The sequence below is a fragment of the Xiphophorus maculatus genome, chromosome 14, assembly GCF_002775205.1.
Source record: "Xiphophorus maculatus strain JP 163 A chromosome 14, X_maculatus-5.0-male, whole genome shotgun sequence".
NCBI lineage: Eukaryota > Metazoa > Chordata > Actinopteri > Cyprinodontiformes > Poeciliidae > Xiphophorus > Xiphophorus maculatus.
This window is the reverse complement of record NC_036456.1, coordinates 21,700,937-21,716,084: the sequence shown is the minus strand read 5'-3', so window position 1 is coordinate 21,716,084 and position 15,148 is coordinate 21,700,937. Positions and strand designations below refer to the sequence as shown.

At 43.9% G+C, this 15,148-nt stretch overlaps 1 protein-coding gene across 1 annotated transcript; it reads right to left on the bottom strand.

Moving 5' to 3' along the window:
- Positions 1-5,204: 5,204 nt before the first annotated feature.
- On the bottom strand, positions 5,205-13,541 carry LOC111610877 (protein turtle-like). The gene is made up of 8 exons (XM_023345924.1): positions 13,453-13,541; positions 13,084-13,119; positions 12,632-12,910; positions 12,307-12,552; positions 12,168-12,215; positions 11,939-12,093; positions 11,747-11,842; positions 5,205-5,482 (listed from the first exon to the last, which is right to left on the bottom strand). The coding sequence occupies exons 1-8, from the start codon at positions 13,478-13,480 to the stop codon at positions 5,477-5,479; spliced, it is 894 nt and encodes a 297-aa protein (XP_023201692.1). The 5' UTR covers positions 13,481-13,541; the 3' UTR covers positions 5,205-5,476.
- Between the last annotated feature and the right edge of the window lie 1,607 nt (positions 13,542-15,148).

Below are 15,148 nucleotides of genomic sequence, written 5' to 3'. Positions count from 1 at the left end.
CCAGATGGGCAAGAGGGACAAAAGCGACCAGACGGACCACAGGGACCATGTGGACCAGATGGACCACAGGGACCAGGTGGACCATAGCATTCATAGGGTCCAGAGTGATGAGAGTGACCAGGGGAACCAGACGGACAAGAGGGACAAAAGCGACCAGACGGACCACAGGGACCATGTGGACCAGACGGACCACAGGGGCCAGGTGGACCATAGCATTCGTAGGGTCCAGAGTGATGAGAGTGACCAGGGGAACCAGACGGATCAGATGGATAAGAGGGTCCAGAGGGACCACAGCGTCCAAAGAGACCACAGCTTACATAGGGACCATGAGGACCATGGGGTCCATAAGGACCATGGGATCCAAATGGACCAGAGGGAGCAGACGGACCAGAGGGACCAGGAGAACCAGAGGGACCAGAGCGTCCAAAGAGACCACAGCTTACATAGGGACCATGACGTCCATGAGGACCAAAGGGTCCAGACAGATCAGACCAACCAGAGGGTCCAGAGGAACCACAGAGTCCAAAGGGACCATGGGCTCCAAAGGGACCATGGGATCCAAAGGGACCAGAGGATCCAGAGGGATCATAGGGACCATGTGGTCCAGAGGGACCCTGGGGTCCAAAGGGACCACAGCGTACATAGGGACCATGACGTCCAGAGGGTCCAGACAGATCAGACCAACCAGAGGGTCCAGAGGAACCACAGAGTCCAAAGGGACCATGGGATCCAAAGGGACCCTGGGGTCCAAAGGGACCACAGCGTTCATAGGGACCATGGCATCCATCAGGACCATGAAGTCCAAAGGGACCAGAGGGACCAGACAGATCAGACCAACCAGAGGGTCCAAAGGGACCACAGCATTCATAGGGACCATGGGATCCAGAGGGACCAGAGGATCCAGAGGGATCATAGGGACCATGTGGTCCAGAGGGACCCTGGGGTCCAAAGGGACCACAGCGTTCATAGGGACCATGGCATCCATCAGGACCATGAAGTCCAAAGGGACCAGAGGGACCAGACAGATCAGACCAACCAGAGGGTCCAAAGGGACCACAGCATTCATAGGGACCATGGGATCCAGAGGGACCAGAGGATCCAGAGGGATCATAGGGACCATGGGGTCCAGAGGGACCATGGGGTCCAAAGAGACCTGTGGTCCCACAGCGTCCAAAGGGACCATGGGGTCCAGAGGGACCACAGCGTCCAAAGGGACCATGGGGTCCAGAGGGACCACAGCGTCCAAAGGGACCATGGGGTCCAGGGGAACCAGAGGGACCAGACAGATCAGACCAACCAGAGGGTCCAGAGGGACCACAGCGTCCAAAGGGACCAGAGGGTCCAGAGGGACCACAGCGTCCAAAGGGACCATGGGGTCCAGGGGAACCAGAGGGACCAGACAGATCAGACCAACCAGAGGGTCCAGAGAGACCACAGCGTTCATAGGGACCATGGGGTCCATAAGGACCATGGGATTCAAAGGGACCAGAGGATCCAGAGGGATCATAGGGACCATGGGGTCCATAGCGTTCATGGGGTCCAGAGGGTCCAGAGGGAGAAGAAGAATCCAGAGTAGTATGAAGCCTGTTTCTCTAACAGCCTGGTGTCCAACTTGGACACAGAACCTGGGACAGACATCTGGAGGACTGATGTGTTTAAGGAGCAGAGAAATGGTGGGAATTTTTATGGCTGCAGTCAGACCAGCAGCAGGTTGAACATTAAAACTCTGATCCAGGACCAGCCTGAACCTCCTGAGCATTATCATCTTCATCATCCTCTCCATCATCACTTTCTCTTCTATTCAAACACAAACTGGAAAAATTTTCACAATTTTTACTTCCAGTCTAAAATTTGGAGCTTTTGACCACAGAAAATCTGGAAATGTTTTGTGCCTTTAGAGTTTATGCAAACTGCGGTTGAACTTTTTATTAGCTGATAATGCAGAGATAATGCAGAGATAATGCAGATTGCTGCAGTCCTGCATTTTAACCAACTGCAGGTCAAAGAATGTTAAATCATTATTCCATGAATTTAGCCGAGGCTGTAAGCTTTTATCAGGGCTGGTGAACCAGTTCAGCATTAAGAGTTCAGCTCAACATCACTGTAAAGAACCACTGAGCACTTTCACGCTTTACACTCCACCCATCCATCCGTCCATCCATCCATCCATCCATCTTCTTACACCCTTATGCCATCGGGATCAGGAGAGGTGCTGGTGCCTATTACCAGCTGTGAACAGGTGAGAGGTGGGGTCACCTGGACAGGTCGCCAGTCCATCACAGGGCAACACACAGACAGACAGGACCAACAACCATGCACACCCCTTCTCACACACACACACACCTTGGGAGAATTTATACAGACCAATTAACCTGACATGTTTTTGGGCTGTGGGAGGAAGCCGGAGAACCCTGAGAGAACCCACCATGCACAGGGAGAACATGCAAACTCCATGCAGAGTTTGACCTCCGTCTCCTTCTCTCTTTAGTTTATTACCAAGTCGTTGATAAGTTGTTCCATGAGCCGGGAATTGAACCTGGACCTTCTTGATGCAAGGCAACAGAGCTACCAACAGCGCCACTGTGCACTGCACTTGTATTTTTTAAACATTTTTTTTTTTACATATTTTATACTTTAAACCTTATTTTGGTGTAACAGCCCAAGATCATCAGTGGCCCCCTTTTAGCCCTCTTTAAGAACTACCTGGATTTACCCCTGCTCAATCATCGTAAGGAGGCATTTAATATAAGCATTAAAGCTACAGTATGTAATTTTTTAGGTTCATATTTGTTAAATATTTCACTACATATTGAAAGTAGAAAATGAGAGAGATAATCTGAGAAAATCAAGTCCCCCCACCTCTTCCTTGTGCCCCTAATACCATTTATAAACATATGCTGCTCCTGAAGCATAGCCAGCCAATCAGAAACAAGACCACCCAATCAGAAACAAGGCCACCCAATCAGAAACAAGACCAGCCAATCAGAACCAGGAGGCGTGTCTTTGCTCCTTCATTCTCAGCAGTAACTAGCAGCTCAGTGAGTCGGGCAGCTTTGCCACATGATCCTAAGCAGCATGATTCCCACGTCACTAGACTGATGGAGACGTTCATAACATGACGGGTCACACAGGGAGGAATCACATGTTGGCTGAATTACGTCAGAGATTCTGGATCCATGGAGCAAACGGGGCCATCAGAAAGTCTCCGTCTGATTGTCTGAGCCAGCAGACTATCTTTGCATGGTCCAGGTGTGCTAAGCAGAAGATCACATCGTACACCTGGCAACCAACTGATGGCAGACCTGCCAAAATGTCGGGTCCAACCTGACATCCACAGCTGGATGGTGAAAAGGAGAAGAGGACAAATCAAAAGATATGAGGTCATTTTTCCACGTCTCGCTATACGAGCAGCACATTTAGAAGTTGCACCATCACTCGACACAGATGCTTGTCTCAACGCTGTAAGGAGATTTACAGCCAGGAGAGGACGAGTTAAAGAGCTGCTTTCTGACAGGAGAACAAACTTTCCATCAGCTGAGTTGGAGTTAAAGAAATCTATCAGTGAGTCGAACACAAGCAAGATGATGAAGACGCTGCAGACGTGAGAAACGGTTCTGAACACCACTGTTACGGAGCAGATGTTGGATGAAGATGGGCTCCATACTTTACTGTGTGAGGCTGAAGCAGTCACCAACAGGAGGCCCAGAACAGCAGCTTCTTCGGGTCTGAATGATTTACAAGTGCTGACACCTCATCATCTGCTTCTACTCAAAGTCCAACCTGATCTGCCACCTGGAGTCTTCAACTAAGATGACCAGTATGGTAATCGCAGATGGAGACAGATCCGGTATATTTTGGATGTCTTCTGGAAACGATGGTGTAAAGAAAACCTGACAACTCCAAGAACGACAGTGATGGAAGAAACGTGCATGTTGGTGATGTGGTGCTAATAGTTGATGACGCCTCACCAAGAAACTCCTGGCCTCTTGGAAAGGTCAATTAAAACTTTCCTGACAGCAAAGGATTCGTCCGTCAGGTTAAAGTGAAAACCAAGACCAACCTGTGACAGAGCCGTGTCCTTCAGGAACCTGAAGATGGATACATTTAAGGTTTTTGTTATGGACATTATAAGATGGGTCACACTATTTGAATAGTTTGTCTTTAAAATGAGTTTAGGCATCTTAGCTAAGAGTTTAAGTATTCGTTCCAAAGACATTAACAATTAGCGGCCGGTGATTTAAAAGCCTAAACTAAATTTTGTAAAGATTTTACGCATAATTGAAGTTATTTGCTTTTTGCTGGTTTGAGGTTGTTAACGTGTTACTCATGATGTTGGTGGAGCAAAAAGTAAAGAAAGTTTCAGACGGACAAGAAGGGAAGTGAAGCCAAAGAGTCTTTTTTTTTTTAATTGGCTCTAGTGACCTCAATTTGACAGTGAATTGACAGGAAAGAGGGCAATGAGAGAAGGGGGAAGACATGCGGCAAAGGTCGCCAGGCCGGGAATCGAACCCGCGACAGCCGCGTCGAGGACCAAGGCCTCCATATGTGGGTTGTGCTTAACCCCTGCGCCACCACAGCACGCCCCAGCCAAACAGTCTTTTGACCTCCTTCTGCTTCTTTCTTTAGTTTATTACTGACTCGTTGATAAAAAAAAATTTTCTTTTGGTTTATGATGTCCATGTTTCATTCTTTAAAGATTTCAGTGCAAGCAATCTCTGAGAATTACTTTGTACTGGTCATTAAAACACCCAGTTAGAAATAATGTAATGCAATAAATGCACAAACACTGAATTTAACGTTAACTGCAGTTTATCGCATTATTAGATTTATTTCTAAGCATTTCTACATAAAAGCATTAAAAACATAAAGGTAATCTCTTTAATGTTTTTACCGCAGACAGACAGACAGGCAGGCAGACAGACAGGCAGGCAGACAGACAGGCAGACAGACAGACAGACAGGCAGACAGACAGACAGGCAGACAGACAGACAGACAGACAGGATCATCATGTTTGTTAGCAACAAGCTGCAGAGCTGCAGGTTCAACAGGCTGAAGCTGCAGAGAAACAATGGAGCTGCTGAGGTTTTAACATTCAGACATTTCAAATAAAAACAGTTTCTGAAAACATGAGACTGAAAACTGAGAATGAAACATTAAATACATTCATGAGGCTTACAGAGAAAAAACTCAAACATATTCAGATGGACAGGTGAACATTTTTCTGGAGTTGATTTTATTCTCCTGCATTAATTTATTGTAAGAATCATAAATCAGATTGTTCTGAATGAACAACTTTCTAATGTTTCCAGTTTATTAAAGAAAGCTCTCTGAGTAACAGAACTGATGTTTTCTTCCTGTTGTCAGTGGATCCAGTTTCACATCAACAACATTTTCTGTCTCCAGGAGTTTCAGCATCAAAGTTTTTCTTCTTCTTCTGTCATGGTGGCGTACAGAACAGTAGTGAAGCAGCGCCGCCTCAGAGCTGCAGAAGAAGAAAACATCCAATCACTGAAGCTCAATCATTTAGCTGCAGCTAAGCTAGCCTCTTTAGCATCACTGCTATTAAACTTAATCTGACTGATCCTGGTAATAAAACTTAAATTGTGAACTGAATGATTAGATTGCATGTAGACACAAAAGAATCAATAATTAGTAATCATATTATATAAATGACTAACAAGATCTGAACAAACGAGAAACTTGACGACCTGAAGGGATTCCTGAAGTTTTAGTTTTAGTCTGACTTTCTTTAACCGACTAAATTTAACCTCCATAAAGTTTTGCCTTGGAGCAAAACAGGTTCTGAGTTTGAAGGTCAGATTCCTTCAGCCGTCTGCTGAACCTGGACTCACTGTACAATAAAACATTTTAAACCAATATAATGGAAATGAACAACTTTTATTTTAATAAGTACTCTATCGTTTGCCTGCTCTAAAAACAACAATGTAAAAAAAACAACTTTTTTTTGCAGGGAAATTGTTTCCTACAGACAAACATCAGTTGTTCCTGTTAATCCAGGAGCTGCAGAAGAAGAGAAGTTCATTAATGTTCATAGTACCAGGATTCTGCAAATTCAATATTTCATAATATATTTCAATCATTCTGTTCATACAGTTCAGGATCCATGAACAGGAGAAATTACCTGTTAGAGAAGATAATATGTTTTATTGCTTTGAGTTTGATGATATTTTCCTTAATCTGACTGATATGATCTTTTTAACCCATACGGATGTTTTGCATTGATCATTTATAGCTTTAGCATTGGAACCTTATCAGCCACTAGAAGTGAACTGTATTAGTTAGTGAACATTAGTGAACAGATGCATCATTAGGACCAAGGAGCAAAAGCTGCAGATCATTTTAAAGCTAACAAAACAATTCACCATGTTGGGAGCAACTCTTGGAGCATGGTTGTGTAGTCAGTATGTTCTTTTGGTTTTTAGGTAAAGTGTACCAACAGCAAACTTAGTCAATGTTATTATAAGTTGGGCTGGTTGTCAGAAGATGTTAGTAAGTCTCCATGAGGGGATTTAAGAACAAAACAGATTCAAATTCATTAACATATAAACACTTCATAGAGACACAAGGTATTTTTATGATGTAAATAAATATTTGTTTAAAAGATGTTTGAATTAAATTGCTCATTTGTTTAATTATATGAGGAAACTAAAGTTATTTACGTTATAAACGTTACTTCAAGCTAAGAGGGTTAATTTCTATCAAACCTAGAAATGATCAGTAAATGTCGTCCTTCAATGGAGGGAGTTTGCTACATGCTAATATGCATTTTGTTAAAATATGTTTAGTTAAAATATGTTTGTTAAAATATGTTTTAACAAACATATTTTAGTTAAAATATGTTTTAACTAAATATGTTTAGTTAAAATATGTTTGTTTCTTTATCAGTCGTTTCTCTAATCACCTCATCGCTGCAACGGTCTATTAAAGGCCTTTCTATCAAACTAGAACAGCGCTCTAAAGGAACAATCCAACAGTAACAGTCTGATTATTTTAACATTTATAATATTTTCTACCATCATAATGTTAAAATGATAATAATATTCAGTCATTTTGACAGAAAACCAAAATGAATTTGTGGTTTTATAACACAGGTTGTTAGAAAAGAGCAAACAGACAAGAAAACAGAATCAGTGATAAAACTGATTGATTTCTGATCGGTCTGATCAGTTCAGTCACTAAGACTGTTTTTTTTTCCCCAAGATGGCGGCGCACGCAGTTGCAGCGGCCCATTGCTCTCTCGGTCGGTGCTATGTTATGTTTGGCTGCTTGTGAACGTGTTGATTTGTGTTCCGTCATGTCGGACAAACAAAATATACAGTCGGGACGATCTCCTGACGATCGGTTCCCGCTACGAACGAGATGTTACAGCTGATTTTCAACGCTTGTTCAATATTCCGGGGACATAGCGAGGAGCCCCGGGGCGCCGTGGATTACCATCCCAGCAGGGAGGAAGCGACGGCGGCGTAGAGAGAGAAGGCAGAAGCGGGGCTGCAGAGCCAGCCTGCTAGCTAGGCTACGGAGGCAACCACACAAACCACCGCTCCCCAGCCTGTTTCTCTCCAACGCCAGATCCCTTGCAAACAAGATGGATGAACTGAGACTACAGGCTGCATCTCACAGCGCAGTGAAGGACAGCTGTATTCTTCTGATCACGGAGACCTGGCTGCATCCAGACGTAGCGGACTCTGCCATCGAGCTAGCAGGCTACACAGTACAGTGCCATGACAGAATGAAAGACTCCGGTAAGAGCAGAGGAGGAGGCTCTGTGTGTACCTGAACAACACCTGGTTACTAACACAGCGACTGTCATCAGCCATTGCTGCCCAGACCTGGAGTTTGTGACTGTTAGATGCAGACCAATATACCTCCCCAGAGAGTTCACCGTAGTCATGGTAACCGCTGTTTACATCCCACCGGATGCTAATGCTAAAACAGCTTTTGCATGGCAGCATTAGCATCTATCCAGATGCTGTGCACATCATAGCGAGGCACTTCAACCATGCAGACTTGAAGACGGCGCTCCCCAAGTTCCACCAGCATGTAAAGTGTGCTATAAGAGAGGCTAACACTCTGGACAAAGTCTACTCCAACATCAAGCTAGGCTACAGGGCTAGACCACTTCCTCACCTGGGTCAGTCGGATCACCTGTCGCTGCATTTAATTCCTGCTTATGCCCCCCTCAGGAGAACTGCTCCAACCATCACCAAAACCATCAAATCCTGGCCCCAGGATGCGACACAGCAGCTGCAGGACTGTTTCGACAAACTGGGATGTTTTTGAACATCAGGACCTGGAGGTTTTTACGGAGAGTGTACTGTGCTATATCAAGAACGGTATTGACAATGTAGCTGTGGATAAACGCATCCGGGTCTTCCCAAACCAGAAGCCCTGGATGACTCAGGAGGTCCAGCGACTGCTAAAGACCAGGAATGCCGCCTTCAGGTCTGGGGACAGGACCGTCTACAGTACAGCCTGAGCTAACTTGAAGAGCGGCATCAGAATGGCTAAGTCCGACTACAGGAGGAGGATAGAGGGCTACCTTGACAGCAACAACAGCAGGCAGGTGTGGCAGGGAATCCAGCATCTCACCAACTACAGGACCAACCTCACAGCTGTGGAAGGCGACGCCACGCTGGCAGAGGAGCTGAACCTCTTCTTTGCCCGCTTTGAGGTGAAGCCAACAGAGGCAGCCACACTACACCAAGCGACCCACAACACCACACCCCTCGTTGTAGAGGAGCACGAGGTGAGGCGCACACTGCGGGCTGTCAACCCAAGGAAGGCTGCTGGACCTGATGGCGTCCCTGGACGTGTCCTGAAAGACTGCGCCGATCAGCTGGCTGGAGTCTTCACCAGGATCTTCAACCAGTCCCTAGCCCTGTCTACAGTCCCATCCTGCCTGAAATCTTCCACCATAGTCCCCATACCCAAGAAACCTCACATCTCCTGCCTCAACGACTACCGGCCAGTGGCACTAACCCCTGTGGTGACGAAGTGTTTTGAAAAACTGGTCCGGGGTCACATCACAGCACTTCTCCCTCCTGGCTTTGACCACCACCAGTTCGCCTACAGAGCCAACAGATCCACAGAGGACGCTGTGATCACAGCCCTCCATGCTGCTCTGTCACATCTGGAGCAGCAGGGGAGCTATGTGCGGATGCTCTTTGTAGACTACAGCTCTGCTTTTAATACCATCCTCCCTCACAGACTGGTGGACAAACTGGGGGACCTGGGCCTCCCTCACTCCACCTGCATGTGGATTCTGAGCTTCCTGACCAACCGACAGCAGAGAGTTAGGGTGGGAAAACATACATCCACTGCCCTCAGCCTTAGTACTGGCTCTCCACAGGGCTGTGTGCTGAGCCCCCTGCTCTATTGTCTGTACACATACGACTGCACCTCTGCCCACCACAGCAACACCATCATCAAGTTTGCTGATGACACCACAGTGGTGGGGCTCATCTCAGGAGGCGACGAGTCCGCCTACAGGGGGGAGGTGGAGCAGCTGTTGCAGTGGTGCAGGGAGAACAATCTGCTCCTCAACAACTCAAAGACAAAAGAACTCATAATAGATTACAGGAGGAATAAAACGGACATTACGCCACTAACCATTGGGGGAAAATGTGTGGAGAGGGTAGCTGATTTCCGTTTCCTGGGGGTCCACATTGAGCAGGGCCTCACATGGAACATGAACACCTTGGAGCTGATAAAAAAGGCCCAGCAAAGACTGAACTTCCTGAGGGTTCTCAGGAGGAACAGCATCAAGGAGAAGCTGCTGGTGTCCTTCTACAAGTGCTCCATAGAGAGCATACTGACCTACTGTATCTGCGTCTGGTATAACAGCAGCACTGCGGCTCAAAGGAAAGCTCTCCAAAGGGTTGTGAATACAGCCCAAAAAATCATTGGCTGCCCTCTCCCCTCACTGGAGGACCTGCACAGCGACCGCTGTCTAAGAAAAGCACAACACATCACAAAGGACACTTCTCACCCCGGACCTTCTCTGTTCACACTGCTGCCTTCAGGCAGAAGATACAGAGCAACCAGAACCAGAACCAACCGTCTCAGAGACAGTTTCTACCCGACAGCAATAACAAAACTAAACGCAATCAAAAACAACCATTAATCATCATGAATGATGGATGTGAGAATGTGGCTGTTCTTGTTTATTTGTTTGTTGTTTTTTTTTTCCAGTTATTTGTTAATTCTTACATTGTGTGTTAATTGTGAGACAGTTATTTTTTGTTTTTAAGCTTATGCACTGACTGATGGCACCTTTTAAATTTCGTTGTTCTTGTGACAATGACAATAAAGATCTATCTATCTATCTATCTATCTATCTATCTATCTATCTATCTATCTATCTATCTATCTATCTATCTATCTATCTATCTATCTATCTATCTATCTATCTATCTATCTATCTATCTATCTATCTATCTATCTATCTATCTATCTATCTATCTATCTATGCTGCTTCTTAGCTGCAGTTTTAGATCCTATTAAACAGGAATGCACCGGTGTGAAAACTTGGGCCAATAACTGATTATTTCCAACATCACAGAGATTAAATATATATTTCTTTACACTTTGGACTCTCTAACAGCAACCACACTACCTCTGTTCAGCACCAGGGGGCGCTGAAGGTTCTGAACAGGTTAGAACCGCCCTGAAGGAAAAGGCTGTGAAAGCAGAAAACATGGCGGTCTGCAACACATTTCCACCAGTAACCAGTAAACACTGGCCGCCTTCACAGGCCGCCTGCAACCCGCCCACCACATGAACATCAATTATTTTTATCACCAGCCGTTTTTCTCTCCTTATTTGGAGTTTTTTCAGACCCAAACGGTCCAGTCAAAGTCCCAGAAGCTCTGCTCTGAGAACAGAAGCAGAAGTGGTCGGTGGTTTGCATCGTCACTCTGCAGCATGACGTGTTTCTGTGAAGTCAACTTCATTTCTACTTTATTAGATTTGTTATAAAACTTGTTCAATCAAAACTTCAGACCCAAAAACAAGAAACTGAAAAGTTGAAAAGTTTACAGCAGAAAAATGAAGCAAGAATTAAAGCAGCTCTGAAAAATGAGACACTGACTGAATAAAAGGCAGTAATAATATAAAACACATTATGTTTTATGAATGACTTCCTCATTGTAGTTGTCATCTCCAGCATTGCCTGGTTGTCTTGTTTCTGTTTAACATGAATCTAATTGTTTCCAGATGAATCTGTTAAATCTGTCCATCATGGCAGGAAACTTTAAACTCAACTTTTTCTGTTTGATTTCTGGTTTCCTGTCAGAAGTTCAGCTTCCTGCTGATGTCGGCTGGTTTCTGATCGTTTCTCTGCTTATTTATTCTGATCCTAATTTTAGAAACTGATAGTTTCTGTTCCTGTGATGAAATGAGATTCAGGCTGATAGAGACGAGAAGCTGATCAGTTTCTCTGCTCAGTTTAAACATGTCGACATAAAACATTTTTATTCATTATTTGGTTATTAGCTGCTGAGAGGAGATAAAACCTGATGCTGTTTATGTAGACAGATATATTAAATGCATGAACATCTGTAAAATAATCCCCATTTGAGTTTTGAATTCATTATTACTTGTTTCTTCAGACTCTAAAAAATAACATGAACAGAATCTAAGATGGAGGCCAGGAAATCCTCATTAGGAAACATTTTCTGATCAATCTGAAAATCTAACAGAAACAAAAACACATGAACATAATCACCATTTCCTGTTCCTGGTTTGCTTTTCTTCTGTTTCCTCTGGAACATCCTGATGTTTCTGGAAGTGATGTCATCCTCTCCTCTTCCTCCTTCATCACCTGAAATAAATCCAAAGGTACCAGGAAGTTTTTCAGGAAGATCTGAAAAGTTTCACTGAATGAAATCAAGAGATTTAACCAAGAGGTTTGTCTCACCTTAGGTTTGCTGTACAAATATACGACCAGTTGAACCAGTAAAAACAGGAAAACCAAAACACAAAGAGATGCACTGGGAAGCAACACTGGGAGAGAGACGGAGGAAGAACCTGGACCAGGTGTGACTGTAGAGTCAGAGATGTTGCTGAGTTTCTCTAGAAAGAAGAAGCTGCTAAATAACCGTCTGCTGTAAACATCAAGACTCAGAGCTGAAGGAGAAGCTGCTCACCTGAGGAAGAGGAGGAGGAGGAAGGTGGAGAGGTGGTTGGAGGTTTCTCTAGAATAAAGAGGTTTGATTAAATATATCACCAGATTGTGGATTCTCAGACATTATCAATGAGATTCACTGTTAGAGGATGACCTCTGACCTTTGACAGAGATCCTGCTGGATGGAGACTCTCCATGACCTTTGACATTACATTTATAGAGGCCTTCATCAGATTTCTTCACTGAGTTGAGAATCTTGTTGCCAGTAGTTTCATCACCAATGAAGGAGCCATCTTTATAGAAAGCAGCTGGGAGGTTGTGGGTTTGATTCTTTGCTCTGCAGCTCAGAGTGACGTCATCTCCCTCCATCACAGGGAGGACAGGACTCTGCAGGATCACTGATCCACCTCAACACAGAGACAAACTACAGCATTTCATCCATTTCCACACAGCTTCAGCAACACTAACTCCACAGTCTGATCTTACCAGAGACAGAGAGCTGGATGCTGCTGCTGCTGCTGGAGGATCCAGACATGGACTCACACCAGTACAGACCAGTATCTGATGGATACAGGTAACTGATGCTGCAGGTAGAACCAGCTAAGTTACCAAATCCATCTCCACATCGGTTCCTGATCTCTCTGCTTGTGTTTCTCCTCACAGTCCATCCATCAGATCTGTTTTCATCCTCACAGGTCAGAATCACAGGTTCATATAGAAAGAACTGAGATCTGCTGGGACTCACAGTCAGACGAACTGGGAGGACTGGAAAGATACAATTATTATGATTTCACTTCTTAATAATAATAAATAACATTATATTCAGTAATTATCCAAATGAACTTTTTTCCACTATTTTTAAATTCAGATGTAACCTTTAATCCAAACTACATCTCTGAATATTAAAAATCATTTTAATGTAACATAAATTTCCCAACCTGGATCTGTTGAGCAGCTCAGCAAGAAGATCAGAACTAGAGAGAAATAAAAAGATGTTTATTAGAAATTAAAGCTCTGAAACTGTGTAATTCAGACTATTTTTATTTTGAAAAGCTTTACTTTAGTATTGACCTGCTTTTATTTCTAACATTATAACTGATTGTTTTGTTCAGTTGTTTATTGAAACAGCTGATTCACTAAATTCATCTCCTGGCCCTTTATTAGACACCAGATCCATTTTATACACAGAAACATAAAGTCCACAGTAATTCTATTATCAGATGATCATTTAGTCAAATGTTTCCAGTGTCAGTCAGACAGAGAGAAATGCTGATCCAGCAGAAAGAGACTAAAACTGCTCTACTTACAGATCAGACAGTGAGATGTGCCTTCCATTGTTCTTCTCAGTGATCTGACCTGACGATGTTTCACTGAAGCTGAGAAGCTGAAGCTGAGCCCGCCTTCTTCCTGCTGCTAGTCCGTCTGCTGCTCTATGGAGACACTGAGAGAGGAGGGGCTGCAGGTTACTGACACTTTCATCACTCATGGTTCCTTCACAAACTTCACTTTTCTTCCACTCTAATAGACCAAAGCAGTGTTTCTGCTGCTCAGGCCTCCTGACCAGCATGTTGGACATTTAGTGTCTCTGTCCACAACAGCTGGTTCTAATGACTGCAGAAGCTCCTCTGCAGCAGAATCAGGCAGTAGCCTGATCATCAGCCACTGATTCAGTTCAGCTCTGTGACAGAAGGGGAACATAAAACCTGCAGGACAAAAGGACCTGAGGACCCAAATGACAGAAACACTGAATGAATCTGGACTAAAGGAACATGGAGGAGCTTCAGCTGACAAACTGAGGAAGACTATGGAGAAGGTGATGGAGGTGATGAAGAAGAAAATGCTGAAGGCTGCTGATGCAGTAGAGATTAGGGAAGAGACGCAGACAGGCGCCCCCTAGTGGTAGCAACTGGAAGAAGATTATAATTGAAAATCATTTTATAATAATTATTATGATGATAATAAACCTTCTGGGCTGGTTCCACTCAGGACCACAGAACCCACAGCAAGCTTACTGGTTTCTCATTGGTTTGTTTTTGACTTTTTCTCAAATAAGTTTCTAAAAACCATAACGAGTATAAAGTGCTCTGAAACTGTGTTACTCTGTTACTGTTGTATTGACCTGCTTTTATTTATAATATAAATAAAATAGTATTTTATTTTAATATATATCTGGTTCTTTGTCAAGAACCAGACGAAGAGCAGCCCAGAGACTCTTTATGAAGAGGACAATCAATGGATGCAGGTCACCAGGTCACTCTGGAGCCGGGCCTGGAGGTTGGGCATCTTGGCATCTGGCCAGGCTCAGCCCAAAGTGGAGATGTGGGCTCCCATGTGGGATGAGCCAATAGGGCTGGTGCAATGTGAGACCCTGGGAGGCCGAGAGCAGGACCCTGGTAATCTGACCCTGGGCCCCTGCCCTTTTTAATTTTTTTTTTCAAAAATTTTTCATTTTTATTTTTATTTTTAATCTGTATGTCAGAAGGCCTGTTTGTTCCCCTCAGCAATAATATTTCTCTAAATATAATAATGTAGTAAAATAAACTAGTCTGGCTGCCCTCAGGCTAATAATGACTCTCAGAGCCTCCATGTTGTTCAGACTCCATGGTGAGGAGGAGGAGGGTACATTTTGTATTTGTTACAGTAGAACAATGTTTTCCTCTCCTCCATCTTGTGAAGTCCAGTGCTGCTGTTGGTCAGCCATGTTTGGTTCTGGTCCTGGTCAGATTAAAATGGATTAAAATGAGCGTCTCATCTCTCCAGTCTAGTAGAATAATTTCACAGTCAATAAGTTACATAACTTGGAAGTTATTGAAGGGAAAACATATTTTTAAAATATAAAAAATACCTAAAAATATATATAAAAAGGACTCAAATCAAATAGTAATCAATGCATCTCATCTATACAGACTAGCAGAATAATTTCATAATCATTTTGAGTCAATATGTTACATGGCCCAGAAGCTGTTGAAGAAAAATACTAAATTTTGACAAAAAAATGTTTCT

Bases quoted from the DNA above. Each gene is read 5' to 3' on its own strand.
- LOC111610877 (XM_023345924.1), bottom strand. From the start codon at position 13,480: ATGGAAGGCACATCTCACTGTCTGATCT. The intron at 12,911-13,083 runs GTTGGGAAATTT...GTATCTTTCCAG, and splicing joins GAGCTGCTCAACAGATCCAG to TCCTCCCAGTTCGTCTGACT. The intron at 12,553-12,631 runs GTAAGATCAGAC...CTCTGTGTTGAG, and splicing joins CATCCAGCTCTCTGTCTCTG to GTGGATCAGTGATCCTGCAG.